General features: G+C 36.2%; 3 protein-coding genes across 6 annotated transcripts; 2 read left to right on the top strand and 1 right to left on the bottom strand.

Moving 5' to 3' along the window:
• The first annotated feature begins 5,267 nt into the window (after positions 1 to 5,267).
• On the top strand, positions 5,268 to 6,534 carry LOC137953409 (small ribosomal subunit protein eS27y). Its single transcript, XM_068800800.1, has 4 exons — positions 5,268 to 5,373; positions 5,673 to 5,774; positions 5,871 to 5,899; positions 6,137 to 6,534. The coding sequence occupies exons 1-4, from the start codon at positions 5,371 to 5,373 to the stop codon at positions 6,261 to 6,263; spliced, it is 261 nt and encodes an 86-aa protein (XP_068656901.1). The 5' UTR covers positions 5,268 to 5,370; the 3' UTR covers positions 6,264 to 6,534.
• A 2,487-nt stretch (positions 6,535 to 9,021) lies between these two features.
• Positions 9,022 to 11,146, bottom strand: LOC137952997 (peroxidase 51-like). The gene is made up of 4 exons (XM_068800162.1): positions 10,600 to 11,146; positions 10,240 to 10,440; positions 9,980 to 10,145; positions 9,022 to 9,746 (listed from the first exon to the last, which is right to left on the bottom strand). The coding sequence occupies exons 1-4, from the start codon at positions 10,996 to 10,998 to the stop codon at positions 9,340 to 9,342; spliced, it is 1,173 nt and encodes a 390-aa protein (XP_068656263.1). The 5' UTR covers positions 10,999 to 11,146; the 3' UTR covers positions 9,022 to 9,339.
• Positions 11,147 to 15,203: 4,057 nt separating this feature from the next.
• LOC137952998 (uncharacterized) lies at positions 15,204 to 19,573 on the top strand. Of its 4 annotated transcripts, none has more exons than XM_068800165.1 (6): positions 15,204 to 15,353; positions 15,438 to 15,611; positions 16,069 to 16,145; positions 16,568 to 17,198; positions 18,488 to 18,682; positions 18,785 to 19,573. In XM_068800165.1, exons 5-6 carry the CDS (start codon positions 18,602 to 18,604, stop codon positions 19,322 to 19,324), a joined length of 621 nt encoding a protein of 206 aa, XP_068656266.1. In that variant the 5' UTR covers positions 15,204 to 15,353; positions 15,438 to 15,611; positions 16,069 to 16,145; positions 16,568 to 17,198; positions 18,488 to 18,601; the 3' UTR covers positions 19,325 to 19,573. The 4 variants fall into 4 exon arrangements, with proteins under 4 accessions (XP_068656266.1, XP_068656265.1, XP_068656267.1 ...); XM_068800164.1 differs by adding an exon at positions 17,374 to 17,453 and having other exon boundaries at positions 15,204 to 15,611; XM_068800166.1 differs by lacking the exons at positions 15,204 to 15,353; positions 15,438 to 15,611 and adding an exon at positions 15,620 to 15,792.
• Positions 19,574 to 19,933: the final 360 nt, after the last annotated feature.

Genomic DNA, 19,933 nt, shown 5'->3' with positions numbered 1-19,933 from the left:
TCATCCGTCATCAAAGATAAAAGAGCCTTGCCCAACTACAGTGGGGCTTGGTACTGTACAGTTTATATGAACTAGCAAAATTTGTCTGGTCTTAGAAGGAACTACCATGTTGACTTTGGCTCCTTGTAGACATACTTTACTGAATGATGGCTTTATAAAGTATGAAAAATTAGTTGGATTGAAAAAAAAAAAGTCAAGCTATGAGTTTATTTGGAATGTAAGTCTTGTATTGACGAAAGTAGTCACTGTGTTTATGCATGAACTCCAATGTGTTAAAAGCAGTTTTTTAAATCATCTGACGATAGCCATGCCCATGTTAATTTCTTTTAGCTTGAAGTATATTGAACTAGATTAAAATTTTCAAAAAGAGTTAGTTGCAACTACATTGCTCTGTTTAATGGGCAGTTTGGTTCCTGTGCATTCTTTTTGTAGCAGAGGGTTTTCTCCACTTTATTTTTAATAAGATTTCCACCATTCAAATAAAAGAAAAAGAAAAAGTTGAAGTATGTGTTTTCTAGTGACCGTTTGGTGATCTAGGAAAATTCTAGCAGAACACTTTTAGTGCCCAAAGTTGTATCACCCCTATGAATGGATAAAGGAACTATTGTATTGACAAGTAATGGCTAGCTCCATCCAAACTAATAAACCAAAGCTAAGGGGCCTATTTGGAGACACCTTCCTTCACAAGGATATCAGTAATTGCAATGGAAGAGAAAAGATCCATAAGTTGAATCACAATGGAATATTTGCATTATTGAATCACAAGTTAAAAGTATTATGTTTGCATAAGTGACAGTTGTTAATATTGAATCGCAAGTTGAACTATTATATTTGCAGCCCTAGGAATATGCCCCCATGTAATATCCATAATCTCATCATAGAGATAATCAAACTGCCAGGGGGGGGGGGGGGGGGGGGGGGGGGGGGGGCAGGAGAGACCCTTTTCAACCTGATAATCACAATATCTACGACGCCTTCAACAATTAATGTGCCCTATTGTCATATTTGACTTGGCAGAAGTCACCCTCAGCAATCAGTGAGCTCTCTTTCTTGGACCTGAGTTTGAGTTATCACAGACATTCCTCCTAATTCATTCTGGCCCTGGGTTACCCTTTGAGCTTCTGTCAAAGTTGAGCTTGAGGGAGCCTAGAGAACCATGCAATAACTTTTCTATGCTTCTTGTTGATAATGGTAGAGGAAGGAGACCTTTGAAAGTATTGGCCTAAGTCAGAATGTTGTGCATAATCTTTTCACTGAGGCTGCCAAATGGATGTTGAGCTTTGGCTAAAAGTCTCTTGGTTTTCTCATCCCAAAAGAACGATTCTTTACTTTAATAAGTGGATTTGAGGGGGAAATTTTTTGGCTTGAAATCTAAATGACACTTTTTTTCTATTTTTGAAAGGATACTACATCTCTCCTCCTCCCCCCCATATCACTAAGTCCTTTGGACAAGGTAAAGGAACGTGTTTTTCATAATCTCTAGAAACAGGAATGCAGATGAAATTTTTTCTCCTTAATTCACGCTAAAAATCCTGTTGGTTGCATATTGTTTGTTTAGGAAGAAAAGGTTGAGTCTCCTATGGCTGGTTAAGATGGAACAAGTTTTTATGTTAGAAGTTGTACATTTTTTTTTGGTTGAGAAGTCCATAGAGAGCCTGTGTCTTTAAGGTGAAAAATGTAAATTTTAAGGTTGTTTTAGGTGTTTTCCATATGAGTAGTTGGTGATCAAACTACAATGGGCTGCATTTGCTTTAGTTGAACAAAAGTCATCTTATGGGTAATATTGTGTGCCTAATATGGTTTACTTTTTGGGGAGTCAAGGGGTTCGGGTGCATTTAGAGAGTGGAGATAATTGTGGTCCTGAAAAAACAAGAGACAACAATTTGGGTACAATGCAAATGGCTTTCTTCTGCTGTTATGGTTCAATATTCACTGAAGTCCTAAACTCTGCGTCTTTCTCTAGTATCCTAGAATGACAAGCAGGAAAGGGGGAAGCACTGCGTAGTCCCTTCATATCAACCACGACACATTTTCACCTTAAAATTGGTGACAAAATTAAAAGTTGAAATTTCAAATTCTATGATTGTTTTGCATCAAAAGATTTTTTAGACTATCCTGCTGGATAAAGCCAAAAAACAAAAAACAACAAAAACAACAAAAGTAACCAAAGAATGCTGCTGGATAAAGTGTGATTGTATTCAAAGGTTCACTTTCTTATGGATGATGAATTTGAACTAACCAACAAACTATTATCTTTATTGCAAGAACTCATCTATGGAAATGGCTACTTTTTAGATAGAGCTTCAGTCAAATTGATGTTTTCGTAGTTTTATTGACCCTTATTTTGCTTTTGATATTATTACTACCATATAAGGTAAAGAGGATTTGATCTTACCCTCTGCAACTAATCTGCAATAAGATTATTGTGGAACTCTGTCAGTTTTATGTAGTTCGAAGGTAGGTTTAGGTTATTGACACAGTCGCTCTGAGGACCTGGGTCTTCCATATACTCTTAGGTGAATGACCTATTCCAAGGGATACCATGCTAACACATAGCTAGCTGTTTCCATGTTCATTTAGTAACTTGACAATCTTTACCTGCTAATTAGAACTTTGGTTTTTGAGATTTTTACAATGACAAGGAGGGATGCATACCTACTGCTATCATACAAGTTGTTTTCTTAGACATTCTATATATCAACATACGAGAAAAGCTTTAAACGAAAGTTGACTATTTCTTCTTGTTCTCCAAATGTCAAGCCATGATTGAAAATTTGTTTCAGGAAGCTTTGTTTTTTTGTTCTATATGGACTACATGTGTCGAGGAAATCAGAGAGAGAGGTTCTTTCCATATGGACTTCTTCAACTCTTTGTCAGAAATACCTATTTTTTGCAGCTTCTTTAGTTTTTGATTTATTCCTTCTTTTGTCAGTCCTGTTAGATCTTTTATTCAGTTGTTTTTGCAACAAGAATTTGATTAAATTAGATCTATGAGATAACATGTGGAAATCTGCAGCCTAGGCCCTATGGTGGGTGATAATTGTAGAGTCTTGGCATCAACCTCAATGGTAAAGTTTGGCGCCATTGGGATCTTTTTGATGATATATGTACTTTAATTTCTCAATTACAATGTATGTGGAATCATATTCTTAAATCTGCTAATAACTTAGCGGATACTCGGGTTAAACTAGGTGTTTTTCTCCAACATCTTGTTGTGGAGGAAGATCTTGTTTAGCAAGGTTTGTATTCTTTCTCTCAGTAATATATTCACACCTTTTTCTCAAAAAAAAAAAAAAAAAAAAACTCAATGGTAAAGTATCTCTTGAATTTGCTTTCTTGTAAATTATGTTTCTTATCTCAAAACAAGCTTCAAATGTTTAGTCTCATATCAAATGTTAGTATCTATAGCAAATGAAGGTTATTATAAATTTTGCCTTTTTTTTTTGAATTCTGGATAATTACAACCGCATAAGATTAAAGAATAAGAGAAATGGAAAATAAAAGCAGAAAATATAATGATTTAGCACTTACCGGGTGAAATTTGTATTGTCAACCAACTCTGGGAGGAAAACCTCGTTCTTAGCTAGTGAATCCGCTCTAGAAATTTCCAGAACGATGGCCATATTGGCAAGAGAGCTGGAGGATGTCAGTTAAATCTGCATTATGAAAAAATTGCCTATCAAAATTGCCAAAGTGGTATATGATAGAGATAAAGATAAAGCCATAAAGATAAAGCCGATAGAATTTGAGATTGAATTTGAATTGAAGTGAAATGAATTGATTCAACTTCAACTCATCTTTGGGTGTTAGTGTAGACGAGTTCAAGTGTACTGGAAAATAGATTCTAGTGTTAGTGCCCCCCAAATGAAAAATATGATATAAAAAAGAGAATGAGTAACCTTTTATAATATACTTAAATAAAATATATACCTAAACTTATAATTAACCAAATATAAATAAGGTTACTACACTTTATAAGTGATTTAACGTGTAGTATTAGAATATATTAATATCTTAATTAATGAAAAACTATATTAATACAAAAAAATAAATAAATATATTAATTTATCAATAACATAATATATATTTTACATATTATTAATTAATAATATATTAAAAAATAAAAAACTAATGGTTTAGTTAATTGGATAATTAAACCAATTATGACGATGGTTTAATTTTTCCTAACTTAGGAAAAATTAAACATCGTCTTCCTCAGCGGCGAGCCAGCGGGCAATGGCAACGGAGGCGAAGCTCCTACGATACGTTGAGAGGGAGAAAAGAGGGAGGCTGAGAGAGAAGAGAAGTCGGGAGGCCAAGAGGCTCGACCTCCTGTGCTTTGCGACGGAGGTCAAGAGGGAGGAAGGCCGACAGGGGTGGGGGAAGAAGATGGGGCGAAAAAAATCATTGGGAGACAAAGACAGAGGGAGAGGGAGAGGAGAACAGCGAATGAGGATAAATTTTTTCGTTTCGGGGGTGGGGGGGGGGGGGGGAGCAACACACATCGTGCAAGGAAAGTTGATGATTCGCAAAATAGGTAAGAATCACCTTTCCCTCGTTTTTGCCTGAGCGAATGAAATGGTGTAATCTCACTTCAATTCAATTCTTTCTACACTAACGCCATTTTTTTATGAACTAGGTAATACGGGGAGAATTCATTCCATTTCATTGTGGACTAACCCCCCTAAATAGTCTCTCATGCTGAATCCCAGATTGCATTATTGAAAAATTTACTTGTTTCTATACTAAAGAATTTGAAATAAAAGCAAGATAGGAGGGTAGCAAGGGAAGGTATTGAGAAGATGAATAAATGAAGGGGGTTTATGGTTACAATCACATATCAAGTCCTCTTTAGATAATAAAACCAAGAAATCAATTCCTCAATTCCTTGTTTGTTTGAAAATTTTTCATGGCAATCAGTCAAGGATTCATGAGTGGGAAATTTTGATTACAGTTTCTTCATTTTTCATAAATTCCAATACAACTATGTTAATGTTTTATTTGTTAATATACCGAAATTTTTAAAAAGTCAATTTTAATGTGGTTAATATTTTGCCTCTGATAGTAGTGGTAGATAAAAAGGTTAAGTAATTAAAGTATAATATATTATATGGGTCAGGCCCATAAGACTGTTTTTTGGGCCTCATTTGTCAGATCATGGGCCTCCAAAATCCTTCTTACCATCTTTTAACGCAGGTGGCCACCCCGGGAAATGCACGTTTCTTCTTGAAGTAGGTTAAGAAACCCTATATTAAAATAGACGGCTGTGATCATTCGACAGTTTACTTTATATATGCTTCTTTTTCGTCCTCCCTCCTCCCTCTCGCGCTTCATACTGCTGGAAGACCGTTGCTAGGGTTTTCGGCAAAAATGGTGAGTTTGATTGACTAAGCTGAACACTTTTTTATTTTTTTATTTTGTTTTTTGCTCTGTTTGTGCGGGATTCTATGCGTAACATGCTCTTTTCTGCTTCGCATCTGTTTGGGCTCGTTGGAATCTGTTTTTTTAGGGCTTTTACCTCTGCGTACCCGTTTCTTTTTTTTTTTTTTTGGTTGATTTGTTTTCTAAGCATGTTTTTTATTTATTGTATAGCTCGATTGGATCTCCTGGGGTACTTGTAAGTCGTGATTTTGATTATATGGCGCTTATTTTGGAGTTACTTTTGTGTTTAGGTGCTTCCCAACGACATCGATCTGCTTAATCCTCCTGCTGAGCTCGAGAAAAGGAGGCATAAGCTAAAGCGTCTTGTGCAGAGTCCGAACTCTTTTTTCATGGTAATTTTCGTTTATTTGTTTTTGTTCTTGTTTTTAATTTCCTTGTGATTGATCAGGCGCTGACTTTTTTTTTTGTTCTATTTATTTGGATTTTAGGATGTGAAATGTCAAGGATGCTTCAACATGTAAGTGTTCCTGTGATTTTTTCTTTTCATTTGTGCAATTCATTTATTCAATACAGAGATTACTCTATTTCTATCTTTCACAGCATTTAGTTCCTATCTAAGTATGATTTTTTTTTTCTGATGACCGAAGAGACATAACTTGTGTTGAACTGATCTTATCTTTCCTCGTTTTCGTTTTAGTTGTAATAAAAAGATGATTTTTTCTTTTTTTTATTGGGGTGGTCTTGTTGGTTGCAGAACGACTGTCTTCAGCCATTCTCAGACGGTTGTGGTCTGCGGCAATTGCCAGACCGTTTTGTGTCAGCCAACTGGGGGTCGTGCAAGACTTACTGAGGGATGCTCCTTCAGAAAGAAGGGCGATTGAGGAGATTTTTATGTGATACTGATGTCAGCTAGTTTTGTTAGAGGTATGGGCAGACAAGCTACAGACGAAATTGCACGGGAAAGTCAGTTTTGTTGAGATTGTGTTTCAATGGGCAATACTATGCTACAAATTGGGTTGTTAGGTTTTTATCGCTCCTGAAATTTTCTTTTTTAGTTGTTTTTTAACTGTTTTTTCGATTCCATGCATGTTGGTGAATTGGTTATGCCGGTTGATGTGTATTGAACTATTACTAGTTGTGTTTTTCTGCTGCTCTGCATCTTCATCTTCTTCTGGAAGTCTTGTGTTTGAATTACTTGGATTTAGAGTGAAATTGCGAGTCAATAGTTGCAGTAGATAAGAATACTGTTGCCTTCAATGTGTACATGTTAGTCCCCCATGATAAACTTTAATTTTCAAGTTCCTGGAAAAGGAGGTCGAGATCTGCTCTGTTCTCAAATAGTGATTGACGACGAGAAGCAATCCTCGCCAGAGTAGAAACAATAGATGACAAGTTAGCTTATAACTTTCAGACTGGTGTCAAATCCTGGAGAAAAAAATGAGATTTCAAGACAAGAAGATATCTTTTGGGATTGAACATCTAATAGATGGATTACAGCTTGCTTCAGCACTAGCTTTCGCATTGGCCTTATGGTTTCATCCTAGCTGTTAATCTTACCCTGTCGTTTATTATCAATGCTTGAGCTTTTTTCTCGTTTTCCAAAATTGTCCAACCTTTCACCTACGTCAGTGATTTACCGGTCTCAGAATGATGTCATATTTTAAGCTATAACCACGCTAATGTGCATCTTACCCTAAAAGAAACTTGAGTAAGTCGGTACTGAACATAAGAATAGGACTGGCACTAAACCAAACTGGTTCGTAAACCATTCCATTTAGGTTCAATGTTTTTTTAATTTGTTCAGTTCAAACTAAAATTTGTAATAAGGTTCGTTAAGTATAATAAGCAAGTTTGAAAATTTTCATGTTTAGTTTGTTAGTTTGCGAGTCAATTTGTTAGTATAGTGGTTTTTTTAATAAATGTTGAAAAAACGTTTTTAGTAGAACTAAAGGGACCATTAGTGTTTTATATTTTATGGAAATATTTTTTTAATTATAAAATTTTATTAAAAAATTATATAATTTTTTAAGTAAGATTTTCTAGTCAAGATAGGTTAGAAAACTGTATTAGTTGATGCTATAATACTTGATAGTTAATGATATAATATTTTTATCATGAAGTAATTTTTATAGCAATTTTGTGTTTGACATATTACTAAGATTAAAAATTTATTGATAAGTATAATAATATATTAGATTGATTATTAATTTTTATTTATTTCCCAATAAGAGGCAATAAAAGGTCCATTTAATTTTCCTAAGAAAATTTTAAAATATTTCTCGTAATTTTCTAGTAAGTCTCTAATAGTAATAAGATTTTATTTAAAGGTTTTTTTGGAAATATGTATCGTAGGAAAAATATTTCTAGTTTTTCTTATAATATAAATTTTCAATTAGGGGCACTAAGGAGGCCATAGTAAATTTATAGCCAGATTCAAAAATTACAAAATAAGTTAGACAACATTTGGGGTAAAAAAGATTAATATTGGTGGGTTTTAATCCATTATCGAGATTCAATCTCGAAATTCCCCTATCATTCTTTTTTTTTAAAATGTATTCTTAATTTTATAGATCATATATTTAATGTAGAGTATTAAATGTAGGTTAACCTCGAACTCGATTAAAATTATTAGGCTCAAGCTTGATTACAATTTTAGGCTCGAGGCTAGGTCAGTTCGAGCTCGAGTTTGAAATCTTTAAATCAAGCACGGTTTGAACATAGAAAGGTTCAAATTCAGTTAGATTCGATGTCATCCTTATGCCTAATTTTAAGTAGAGGTTATTTCCAATTTTATGTAAAATGTATGCCTAATTTTATATACAATTTATTTGATATATATTTTTTGAAAGATTTTAAATATATGTTAGAACTTGAACTTAGACATGTAATTTTTGAAAAATTTTAAATAAATGTTGAAGTTCGAGCTCGGCTCGATGCCAACCCTAGTACCAAGGTCATTATAATATTTTATTTATTTATTTTTATAATTTTTAATTTTTAAAATTTTAAATATAAGTTGGAGCTTGAACCTATCTAGCTTTGCCTCAAATTTGGTTAAACTTTTTGGGCTGGAGTTTAAGCTTGAAGAATTCAGATTAAGTGAAACTCAAGCTCGGCTAAATGCCACCCCTGAATTAGTGATCTCCCTGTCTGACTAACTAAAAAATTTGGAACTTTGGTTTATGATCTAAAACTTTGCACAATTTTTATCATAAATTTTATTTTAATTAAACTACAGTTGTATTAGTCATGAAAATGGACTAATTTTTTTTTTTTTTAATTCAGAGATATCATTGATAGTTAGCTTGTGTAAAAATTCCTCACTATCTATGTGAAAATAATAAACCAGTCACCTCTGTCTTCTTCCTCCCGTGAACCTCATATTTATCCGAAGAAGAAACAATATTGTTTTCAGAAAGTACTGTAGCTCATTAAAATACTATCGATAGTTCAGGATTGCATGTCACGATCCCGTCACCATTACGGCGACTGACGTGAACTCTCCACTCACCACAATCCTCTACCAACCTTTCAACAATCTTCTACCAACCTTTCAACGGAAAGCAACCACGTCTTCCTCTCCACAGGAACGAAAGATTGGGAAAAAGACGACGGAAAACGTGGCTGACACAAACTCCATTTTCTTAATCTGTAGTTCAGACGACGAGTCCAGATTCTGGTTGGCACGTCTCCGTTCTTGACTTTTCATTCATTTCTTTACCACCATTATTACTCTAAACAAAAAAAAACACAGAGAGATGTCTTTGTCCGTGGCATAAAATCACAAATACATCCATCAATCTTGATTCTTCACTCTGTACTATTTTTTTTTCTCAGCTTAAAAGAAGAAGAAGAAAGAAGAAAGAAGAAAGACCAGGGAGGCTACGGTGAAGCGTCTGCTGACATTATTGCGAGGGTAGCGACAAGAATTGGTTGGTCCGGGTCGGTTGGTTCAATCTAATTGAAAACGCCGCAATCGCTGCGGATATTGCCACGCGATCCGGTCTTCACTCCGACCCGGCCCAGCTTGGTCATGGCGTTGACGAAGGCTTTATTGAAGGCAGCGGAGTTTTGGGCCCAAAGGTTGACGGTAGGCCTGGACCGGCCATCTGTAAAGAGGACCTGGTCGGAGGTGAAGAGGCCCATGCCTTTCACGAGATTCTGAAAATAAGCCACGTCGAACTGTCGAGGGGTCGTGGGGTCCATGTTGATGGCAATCCGTGGGTCCACGTTCTTCGGGCACATGGATTTCAGCTGCGCCGCGTAGTTCTTGTTCAATGACGGGTCTATCGGGTTCGTCCGATTGAAATTGTAGATCCGGTTCGCGAACTTGCTACAGTGAGAAAAGCCCAACGAGTGCGCCGCTGTAATTACAAAAGAAAAATCCTTAATTTAGCAATGATGAGGTTAAGAAATGATTAATCAATGATATAATGGCTTGAAGAAAAAAAGGGTTCTTCTTCACGTGCTTAGATCAAGGTTTGTCATCATGAAAGCTGACGATTCTTGTCCTTTTGCTTGCGTCGTTTTGCAGCTCTCGTAAATCTAAGCTGATTAAGTTTGGATTCACAGCAAAAAAACAAAGAAAACCAGGCACCTGAGAGAGCAATCATGTCTGTCTGATCAAGTCCATTGGCAGCAAACAGTGAATTGAGCTGGTTTAGATTGAAATTAGGCTGAGGAAGCTTCCCGTTGACGCTCCCCGCCGTCGAGCTAAGTCCGTCTAGCCGCCCCAATTCGACGGCGTAAGACGGTCCTCCGGTCTGATCAGTATACCCAGAGTTTTCCATTCAGTGGTGTGTTTGTAGTGTGGGAACATTTTGAGCTGAAGAGTGATTAGAGAAGAGACAGGTTTACCAATGCAATGACGTCTCGTGTCGCCATTGCGAGGATATCTGCACAGGAGACCTTGTTTCTGCAACTTGGGACGGCATCTACTGCTGCTTTTGCTTTGATCACGGTATCGAACCCGTCTCCGGCCAGCGAGAGATTGTCAGGGTGGTCCTTCTCAGCCTTGTTAGACCCAGTTGATGCGACTATAACTGAAGCATCACATCCCTGTTCAATCCTCAACCAAACAATGAGGAATCTTCAGTAACAGAAGGCAGTGAGAAATAATGAAAAATCTCAGTTGGGAGTCTTAAGACAGAGAGAGAGCCAGAGTGAGAATTGTTCTTGATGTTCTTAAATTAGAAAAGCATAAATGGATCCACGAACCTGTACAAAGCAGTCATGGAAGAAGAGACGAAGGGTAGCAGGCGCAGTGACGAATGTCTGTTGGAATTTGGTCTTAACGACCCCCCTAACAAGGTTTTCAACGTTCGGGCAAATCTTCGAGTAGTAGTTCTGTCTCAACTGCGCCGTTGCCGTCTGCGTGAAGACGGCGGCGATTAGCAGAGCTAAGAAGATGCTTTTAGGAGTGACCTGACCCATAATCCACAATTGAAAGAGAAACAAGGCAGAGAAGAGAGGAGGAAGAAGGAGGAGAAGAACTCTGTCCTGAACTCGGCTGAATGGGAAGAGGTTCACTGAGGGTGATATATAAAGTGTGGATGCTGTGTGCCAGTTGGGTATAGAATCTTTTACAGCCATGTAAGGTGAATATAAAATAGTCATTGAGAGTGACAACTGAAACTTCAATCCATGGCCGCCTTCACCAGCTCATGGCTGCTGCCTTCCTCATGGTCCAAATTTTCTCCTCTCTCTCTCTCTCATGCAAATGGGAATCCAAAGAGAGAAGAGTTTATCCAGACAGACTAGAAGAGGGTGGTTGGTGCCTGTAGATAAGTTCCAAGAGTTGAACAGATTATGGCAAGAAGCAAAGGGAAGAAGGAGATTGGGGAGCTTAGGAAGAGTCTGTTAGTTCAAGAAACCAAATCAAGTTCCATTTTCAAGCTTCATCAAGTTCAATCCTTTTAATTAATAAGTTGGTTGAGGCCTGTTTTATGGGTTTGAGTTGATTATAAGCTTGACTTCAGACAAATTTTATACATTTTTATACTAAGAGGTAGCTTGCCTTTCCTTGGGATAAACTTCAATACATTGGACCTACTTTACCTTAATTTAATCCTCTGAATAAATTTCTACTTTCATTTAAGTTTCATGACTTTCATTCTAAAATAAACAGTTCAAAGCAAATATCAGGTCTCAACTGGTAATTCAATCCAGTTATGATTAATAGACTCTGTTAGTTAAATAAAGAAGAAGGAAAGAGCTCAACTTTAGTTCAATAATAACTAATTCAACCTAAATAATCAACTTCTTTTAAAAGAATTTTTAATCATTCCAGACAATCAGTAGTAAAACTAGCTAAAAAGTTCCCTGCAGTTAAATTCGTATAGAGTCTCAATAATTGTTTTTTCAAGTTCTGCTCCAAATGAAGACATCCAGAGTAGTTGAATCACATGAGCAAAAAAATATTTCTATATGAGATATGTCTATTCATAAATAGAACCTTTTGATTGAACTGATAGACACGATTCATCTTCTGATGGAACACAGAAAACTGTTTTGTTAAAGGAAAACCAGTGAAACTTCCCGGGTTGAAAGAGAATATGCTGTTCATGACTGAACGTGGAGCTCATACAGAAGAAGAAAACAAACTGAAATCCATTTTCTTTGTCCAGCTGTATCTGTTCTTTGTGGGTCTCATCAGAGCAAAAAAGAAATAAGAAAGAAAGAAAAGCTGAGAAAGACAACATTAGTCAAGGTTTAGGAGAAGACCTATGCAAGCAAAGCTCCAGAAGCAATAAAAGATTAGGAGAGAAACAGGGGGAGCGGCCTGCCTTGATCCCTTCTCTCGTCTTCATTAGATTCACTGTGTCTGTTAAGAAAAGATTTGCTCCCTTCAGAAATGATAAACTGGTATTGCTTCTGGGTAGTAACTGCCAAGCAGATGTGCTTTCTCGGCCTATAATAAAATGAATCGTATTTGACTTCTGTGGATTAAGATATTGTATTGAGATTAATCAGTGACGTGAACAAGTCTAATAAAAGCATGTTACGCCAGGTCCTTCTTCTTCTTGCTGTTGTCTGGTTTGAATGAACTTGGGTAATCTGTTCAACAGAATGATGATACAGAGAGGGACGAAAGAAGAAATTCCTCACCTGTAATGCCATGAGAAAAGCAGGAGGATCTTGTTTTGTTGGTCTGACCCAGAAAAAGGAAAAAGGAAAAAGGAAAAATGAAAAGCAGGGGCTGATGAATTCTATTTGCTGTCTGGATTCTGAGATTTGGAAGAAAATTTCAGTGTTGATTGTCCTGGTTTTTCCCTTTCGGTCGTGTTGCCGTGAACTTCTTTTCTGTAATTCATTTCAAAAGTTGGGAACTTTTTTTTTTTTTTTCTGTTCTGGCTCAAGTCTTGTCCCCAATGAATGGACCTTAACATTATTATTGATCTCTTTATGGTCACATGAACTTTAATAGCATCATGAACCTTTTGACAAAAGATTAGATCTCTTTTGGGTAATGTTCATTTTTTTAATCCAATTCAAACATATATTCATTTTTTTTATATAATTATCAGAAATAAAGTTTCGACATAATTTAATTTTTTATCCAATATATTTGACATGGTATCAGAGCTGAATCTTCAAACATATGTCGATTCTTTGTAATAATTATCAAAAATAAAGTTTCGACAGAATTTAATCTTTTATCCAATATATCTACCATGGTATCAGAGCAAAACCTGTATCACCATTTTTGAATACGGTGAATATCCCAATTAGAAATTTAAAATTACTTTAACTTGAATATAATCTCCAAATATGCCTAGTAATCCACCTCTGACCTAGAAAAATGGATTTAAGCATGCTTTATGTTGTATAAAAGGGGTCTAATCCCAAATCCAATCTAATCCAGTCTAAGCTTATTTTTGAGCAAGTTGTATAATACCTAAAAAGAGTTTAAAATCCAAATTTGACTAACCGAAAATTTCTGAACAAGACGGACGCAAATCCCACTTATTTCTAAGCATACTCGTCGATTCTTGTTCTACATAAGATTGATTTTCAGATTTGGATACTATTTGAATCCATATATTATCCAACACAATGAACACCTAATGTTCAATTTCCGTCCCATCTCACTGGGGAGTTTAGTTTAAGTGGGAATTGAAAATAGAGTATGAATCCTCATTGGCATCTATCATGTTAATGAGCCTTGTGATTCCATATAATTGTTGGCGTGAGCTGTCTGAGCTTCCTTTTAGAAGAGAAATCTTTCGTATAATTAAAACAAAAAAGTTTATTATAGCGTGATTGTAGGAAACAGATTGTTTCCTTGATCGTGTAATTTTATTCCTTGATTTTAGGATCTAAATTGATCCTAAAATCAGCATGTAATGCATTATAAATTACCTCTTAAACGGAGAAGAATGATAAGTTAAAAAATATTGTTTGAAAGTGTCTGTGTTTCGGTTTCACTTATCTGTGTATCAATTCAACACCTACTAAGGAGGTCATACCAATCCTCGTTAAACTCTCAACCTCTTAAAAAATCGAACTATCACATTCCAAGAACCCAACGACTTTATTGAATTCTTATCCCATATCGACTAAGTCACCATTACAAAGTCAATTATAAAAATTTAACCCAAGTTTATCAACAATAATAAAAGTAATCACAATGCCTTCAAGGTAACAATTTTTATTTATGAGTTGAAATGTACATAAAAGCATTATATAGCATGTTTATTAATTTAAGATTATGAACCCCATTTTAATTTGTGTCAAATGGGAAAAATACACATATAGACTAAAGTCAATAGGTACACCCAGTTTTTATTTTTACCATTAAAACTAAATTAAATGGCTTAAAATTGTTTTCAAAATTTTAAAATTTATTATTATCCAATGCATTCATGTTAATGTTATTTTGATATTTTCTTACTTTTATAATAATAATAATAATAATAATAATATAAATACAATAAAATAAAGGACATTATTGTAAGTAAAAAATGTGAGACCACTTGCATTTACAATCAAGAACAAGAAATGTCTTCACCAAATAGTACTTATTTTTAGGCTCCTTGCACTAGATTAATGCACTATTTATCATCATAAGAAGTCGTCACATGTGCCTACTAGAAAGTTTCAATGTGGTGGACACACACCTATCGGTTGTTCGAAGAATCTTTTAAGTATTAGTGTGTTTGCTATGTGACCCTACTTAAAACACTTTTTCACTTATTAGTACATGTGTTATGTGATTCCATGAAATTTGTCTATTAGGTTGTGATCATTAGATGGAAGGTGTGTGTCAAAGAGACGCCATATCCTCAAAGGGGAGGGGGCACCCATTCCCCCTTCTTCTCCAAAAAGGGAAGTGCTTACAAGGGGCAGGGTAGGGGCCCTTCCCCTCTAGCAAAAGAACAAGGGAATGGAAAAGTTTCAACCCTCTTCCCCTTTGCCTTTTCTATAATAGGGGATCTCTCCCTTGTTGAACAATTTAAAGGGGGGGGGGGGGGGGGGGGGCTCCCCTATTTGCTCTATCATTGTCTTTAATTAAAAATAAATTATTATATTAAGATTATTTTATAGATTTATAATTTATAATTTATTTATTTATGTGTTTACTGCCATTCACTAGATTAAATCATTAATATATGAAATAATCACTGATAAAAAAAAAAAAAAAACTAGGCCAAATATGAAATATGAGTCTATCCAAGTACAAATTGATTTTTTGGTGTCATTTCTGTAGAAGCAACCTATCTCTCATCCTGTGATTCCCTTTGACTGCTGCAAAGCATTAAACGCTTTCGATTTCTAGTTTAGCTTTCTCACATCAGCCTGTCAACTTTAGCAGCCCACCACTGAATTCTTGTCGGCCTCCATGTACTGTAGCAATTTTTGTTTTCTTATCATCACCTTCAGACCCCCGAACCCATTGTCTTTGATGGTTTCCGTTCCTATCTAATTCGCAATGTGATTCTGGCTCGGTTCTTCACGTTGCAGAGCAGAGAGTGAGAAATTCAAGTCTTGAATTTAGACTGCTCCGGTCATTAGTTAGATGACAGTTCTGTTGCTAATTGGTGTGCAAATGACAGACCGGATGGTAAGCACTAGATTCGGGATTCCCATGCATTGTCTCAATCGGCCAAATCGGCGGCCAATGGAGAAATTGGAATTCAGTATATTGTCCGAGACCAGCTGGATTTGTAACCTGATTTCGGTTTCCGCCAAGCACTGTCGATCTATCTATGATGCTCTACCACGAAAAGGTTCGTCTCGCGTTCTTGTCAATCTAGTCAACTGTTTGTAAAAATGTCTCGGTGAACTTACCTGGGTTGCTTCGAGTTATGAAGACAAAATATAGCTTAATAAGCTTCCACTGGGAAGGCAAGAGGACAAAGAACGAGAAAGAGAGAATCCCGCAGTTCTCCTGTTCAGAATGAGTCTCAGGTACTGCACTTTCCTGCTCAGAATGGGTCTCAGGTACTGCACCCGGGAAGCTCGTGCTTCCCGCTAACGGACGGGACCCACCGTTTTATAAGCCTGTGCCTCATAGTACCGACAGCGCGTGCTCTCTCTCTCTCTCTCCCCCCGAAGGAATGCATAGAACCAATATGTGATTCTTGTTGATAACCATTAGCAGACAGAATTTTTATGTTTTTCTTTTCTCTTTCCTTCTCTTATTGATCTTTTGATGTGCCTTTCTTTGCTTCCTCCACCTTCCAGATCATGTCAGTATAGCAAGGACAGTGGAATAATGGATGAAAGGCCTCATTCTCCCCCTCTCTTCATTTTGTAATTGGGTATGAAATCTTATTTGGTTCTGCTAATCTCATCAGAAAATTTGTTTAATTGTTGAACTAGCTGGCCTAGCTGGCCATACTTATTTAAGTTCTGAGGTGTTGATGCTAAAAAGACATGAACACCCCCTTAAGCTTCTCAAATCATAGGTCTAGAAGAAAGCAACTGTGCGGCACCAAAAAAAAATAAAATCATCTGGGCATCATCTTATTTCAAATGGTGTATTCCCAATTATTTAAATCAAACCAGACATTTATTTTTGATTTGGAAGCAACCCCTTTTTGAAATATCTTGTTTTTTAAGACTTCATTTTTAATTATCTTCAAGTTAGCTTTGATTTCAGGGACTTCAAGATCTGATATCCCCATTTTAATTCAACCAGGAAGTTGGAACCGCATCTGATCAAAGATTTTTCTCATGACAGATTGTAATTTGACCAGGAAGTAGGAGCTGCATCTGATCAAAGATTTTTCTCACGACAGACCTTATACAGAGCTCCATATCAGATCTAGAGGGCCATTTGAGTAAATGTATTTGAGGTTTTGGACTGCCAAGAAAGTTTACTTTTTAATAGTAGGCAAAACATGTAATAAATTTGCAGGTTCCGAGACAACTGTTCATGACTATATATAATTCTTGGTTGCATGTGATGTACCTTAGCAGTTTAAGCTGTTCCTGTCTGAGTACATGATTTTTAACTTTCTGTGATTCTCTGAAGAATATATAAATAAATAATTGGGGGTGAGTGGGTTCTTATTATATCGGTCCTATACTTCAAATCTTATGTTCTGAAGGAGCTATCTTTGTAATAACAAACTGGAAGGGACAGTGGGCTATGTTTGCATAGTTCAACACAACCAAATAACTTGGTTGGCCTCAAAAGAGAATCTCATAATTCTTTTTGGGCTTTCTCTGTGAAATCTGCACGGAATTATGAGTGTCGTTTCCTCCAGGAAAGCTTTGCGACCATAAACAGGTTCATTTCCATGGGGTTACTTAGTTCTACAAAATCTGTGAAGGGGACTCCAGTCGCTTGAACAAACGGGAATTTGAAGGTAAGGACTGTCGTACCTCTTTCTTCCTTGTTAATATTGTTCCTCCACTTTGTTCGCTTTAGCTCAATCTTGTTATGCTTTTTATTTGAGTGACTGCTTGATCCTATTCACGAATTATAGGTTTGCAGGTGGCTGTTGTTGAACACCTTAATGAAATGGATTCTGTTTGATGTAGGAAATCTTGTAGATAATGGTCTGCGGTGGCAAAACTTCCTGTATTTTCTGATGGTTGTGTGTTTAATCGGTGCAAAAAAGGTGGTTTCTGATATTTCTAAAACAATTCATTTAAGATTTTATAAAATCAGAATTAACCCATAAGCTACCTTATGACGTTTTATGCAATCATATCTTGAAGTCAATTTATTGCATGAAAATTCTCTCTTCTTCTCTCTTGCTTGACTCTTAAAATGGAGACTCCGAGACAGATTGAGAGGCTTTATCATTTTGTGGAAGAACTCTCAACCACTCAAATAGCTTATTTCTCTTGTGGAACAAAAAAGTTTGAAATTTCCTAGTCCCTTGCACTTAAGGTCCTTATCCTAATAAATCTTTACTGACAACCCTGATTTTACGTTTTTTTGTATTTATTATGTGCTTGATGGATGAATCGAAATTAAGATTTGCAAAGGCAAGCCTATACATCAAAAGATGAAGCACAAAGGGGAAAGAACAATGTTCACTTGTAGAAAGAATTTCAGATCTGTAGTAGGACGGACCAAATTCAGGACTTAATTATTGAACTCCAAGTAATTCTGAAACTGAAAATTTTTCATGTAATCCTAGGAATCCCAAAACTGTGTGATCACCCTAGCAACGATTCCACCATGTTATATTCAAATAAGTTCAAACTAGTTTTTTTTTTTAATTATGAGACATATTTGAAAGAGTTATAGCGTGATTTTTCACTACTTCTGGAGTGATATCTTGTAAACAAAATTTGAAAACTGGACTTATGGTCAAAGTGGGAACACTGATTTATGTTTACAACTTTAACACCATGGATCTAGAAATAGTGACCGGTTTTTAAATCCACCTCTTGTAGAATGATTTAATTTCTCTGATCAGTTACCATTACCCGATAGGTTATATCCCTTAGCCTGAAATGAACAGAAATGTTGCCAACAACAGCCATTTAACTATGCTTACACATTTATTCAAATTCCTATGTAAAAAGGCACTGATGGTAAATTTTGTTAAAGAGTTTTGACAACCTACAGCAATTAATATGAATTTCATGAATAATATTCGGAAGACTCTGAAAAATTTTCTATACTTTGTCCATTTTACAGGTTCCAGTTCTTGAGGCAGCTGCTTGCACTGTATATATTTAAACATATCAAAACAAAAAATAGGCATCCAAAGTGTGAGAAAGACTTACTGATAATCAATCTGGGAAGGATAATATGGAGAGTTCTATCCAGCGGTATGACAAAGACAGCCTGAAGATGGTTATCTTAAGGCATGAAAAGACTTTCAAAGAGCAGGTACTCTTCTTTCTCTTTTTAGGAGTTTAATAGTTTCTGTTTGAATATCATTTCTTCTTTTAGTTTCTTACTGAAATCTGAAAATTCTTTGTGCATGTGTAGGTCTACGAGCTTCATCGTCTTTATCAAATACAGAAGCTGTTAATGAAAGAAGTAAGAAGGGCCAGTGGCTTGGAGTATGTATCTGAAAGAGGCAATTTGGCAAGTGAAACAAGTTCCCATAATCTGTCCCATTGTCCCAACGGCCAAAAGTGGCCATGTAGAGCAATTGATCTAGATCGTCCTGCTGATGAGTATGTAGAGGATGAAGATAAAGATTTACCGTTACATACTGAGCAAGAGACGGACATTGAATTAACATTAGGTTGGGTTTTTAACCAAAGGAAGAGTGCTTCACCTACTTCAGATTCTTCATCTTCTGTAAATTCCAGTACTGTGGACAAGAAGAGCACCAGAAGCTCTTTGAAAATTGGTCCAAGGGAGGACATAAAGGGCCATGAATGTACAGTTATTGGTATACCTGACATGAATACGAGTTTCTCAAGTGAAAAGGAACCATTTATGGTTGAAGGGCAACTGAGAAGGGAAAAACTGAACCAGCCACCATGGCATGTCCACGTTTTGAGTTTGAATATGACATAACATATTTTTGTGCTTTGGGGATATTTGAATAGTTTATGATTTTCTTTTTGTTCAGTCATTTGTTTTCACACAAGATAGAAAGGTTACACCGTCTATATGGAGTTGTTTCTCAGAGCTGTATGAGTGTGGAAATATTTCCATGAGATCTCCTTTGATACACAATGAGATCCTGGATAAAATTAGCTCTTTCAGTGTATGTTTCCCACAAGCTAATAAATATGCAAAGGTTCAAGTTGGTCTTGATCACCAGGCTGGCCTGTTATCTCTCATGCGTTTTTTTCTTTAGCCTAAAGTTTCAGAGATGGTAGACATGTCAAATCTGGCAAATGACCTTGTTGGCAGATTGATTGTGTGCTGAATCCCCTGAGTCAGCCTTTCTCTGGCTGGATTACAGTGAAAGAAATTCCAGGCAGCTCCTATCAGTGGTGAGCAAGAATGCTTCCAGGGACTTTGTTCATGGCAACAAGATTGACTTTGAGTGGCAAACAATATAACTCAATTAGGGCTTTGAGTGACAAGCAGTGTTGACTCAAGAATTGTGCAAGTCGACTCGCCATTTAGGGCTGGTGGTCCAGCCATTGGTGGAAGCACCTCTTGTTGTGTGGGTGA

This window comes from Aristolochia californica, unplaced genomic scaffold, assembly GCF_029961685.1.
Source record: "Aristolochia californica isolate CCGP_79_NKW_82.1479 unplaced genomic scaffold, dmAriCali1.0.hap1 SCAF_16, whole genome shotgun sequence".
Taxonomy (NCBI): Eukaryota; Viridiplantae; Streptophyta; class Magnoliopsida; order Piperales; family Aristolochiaceae; genus Aristolochia; species Aristolochia californica.
This window is presented reverse-complemented; position numbering and strand designations above follow the sequence as displayed.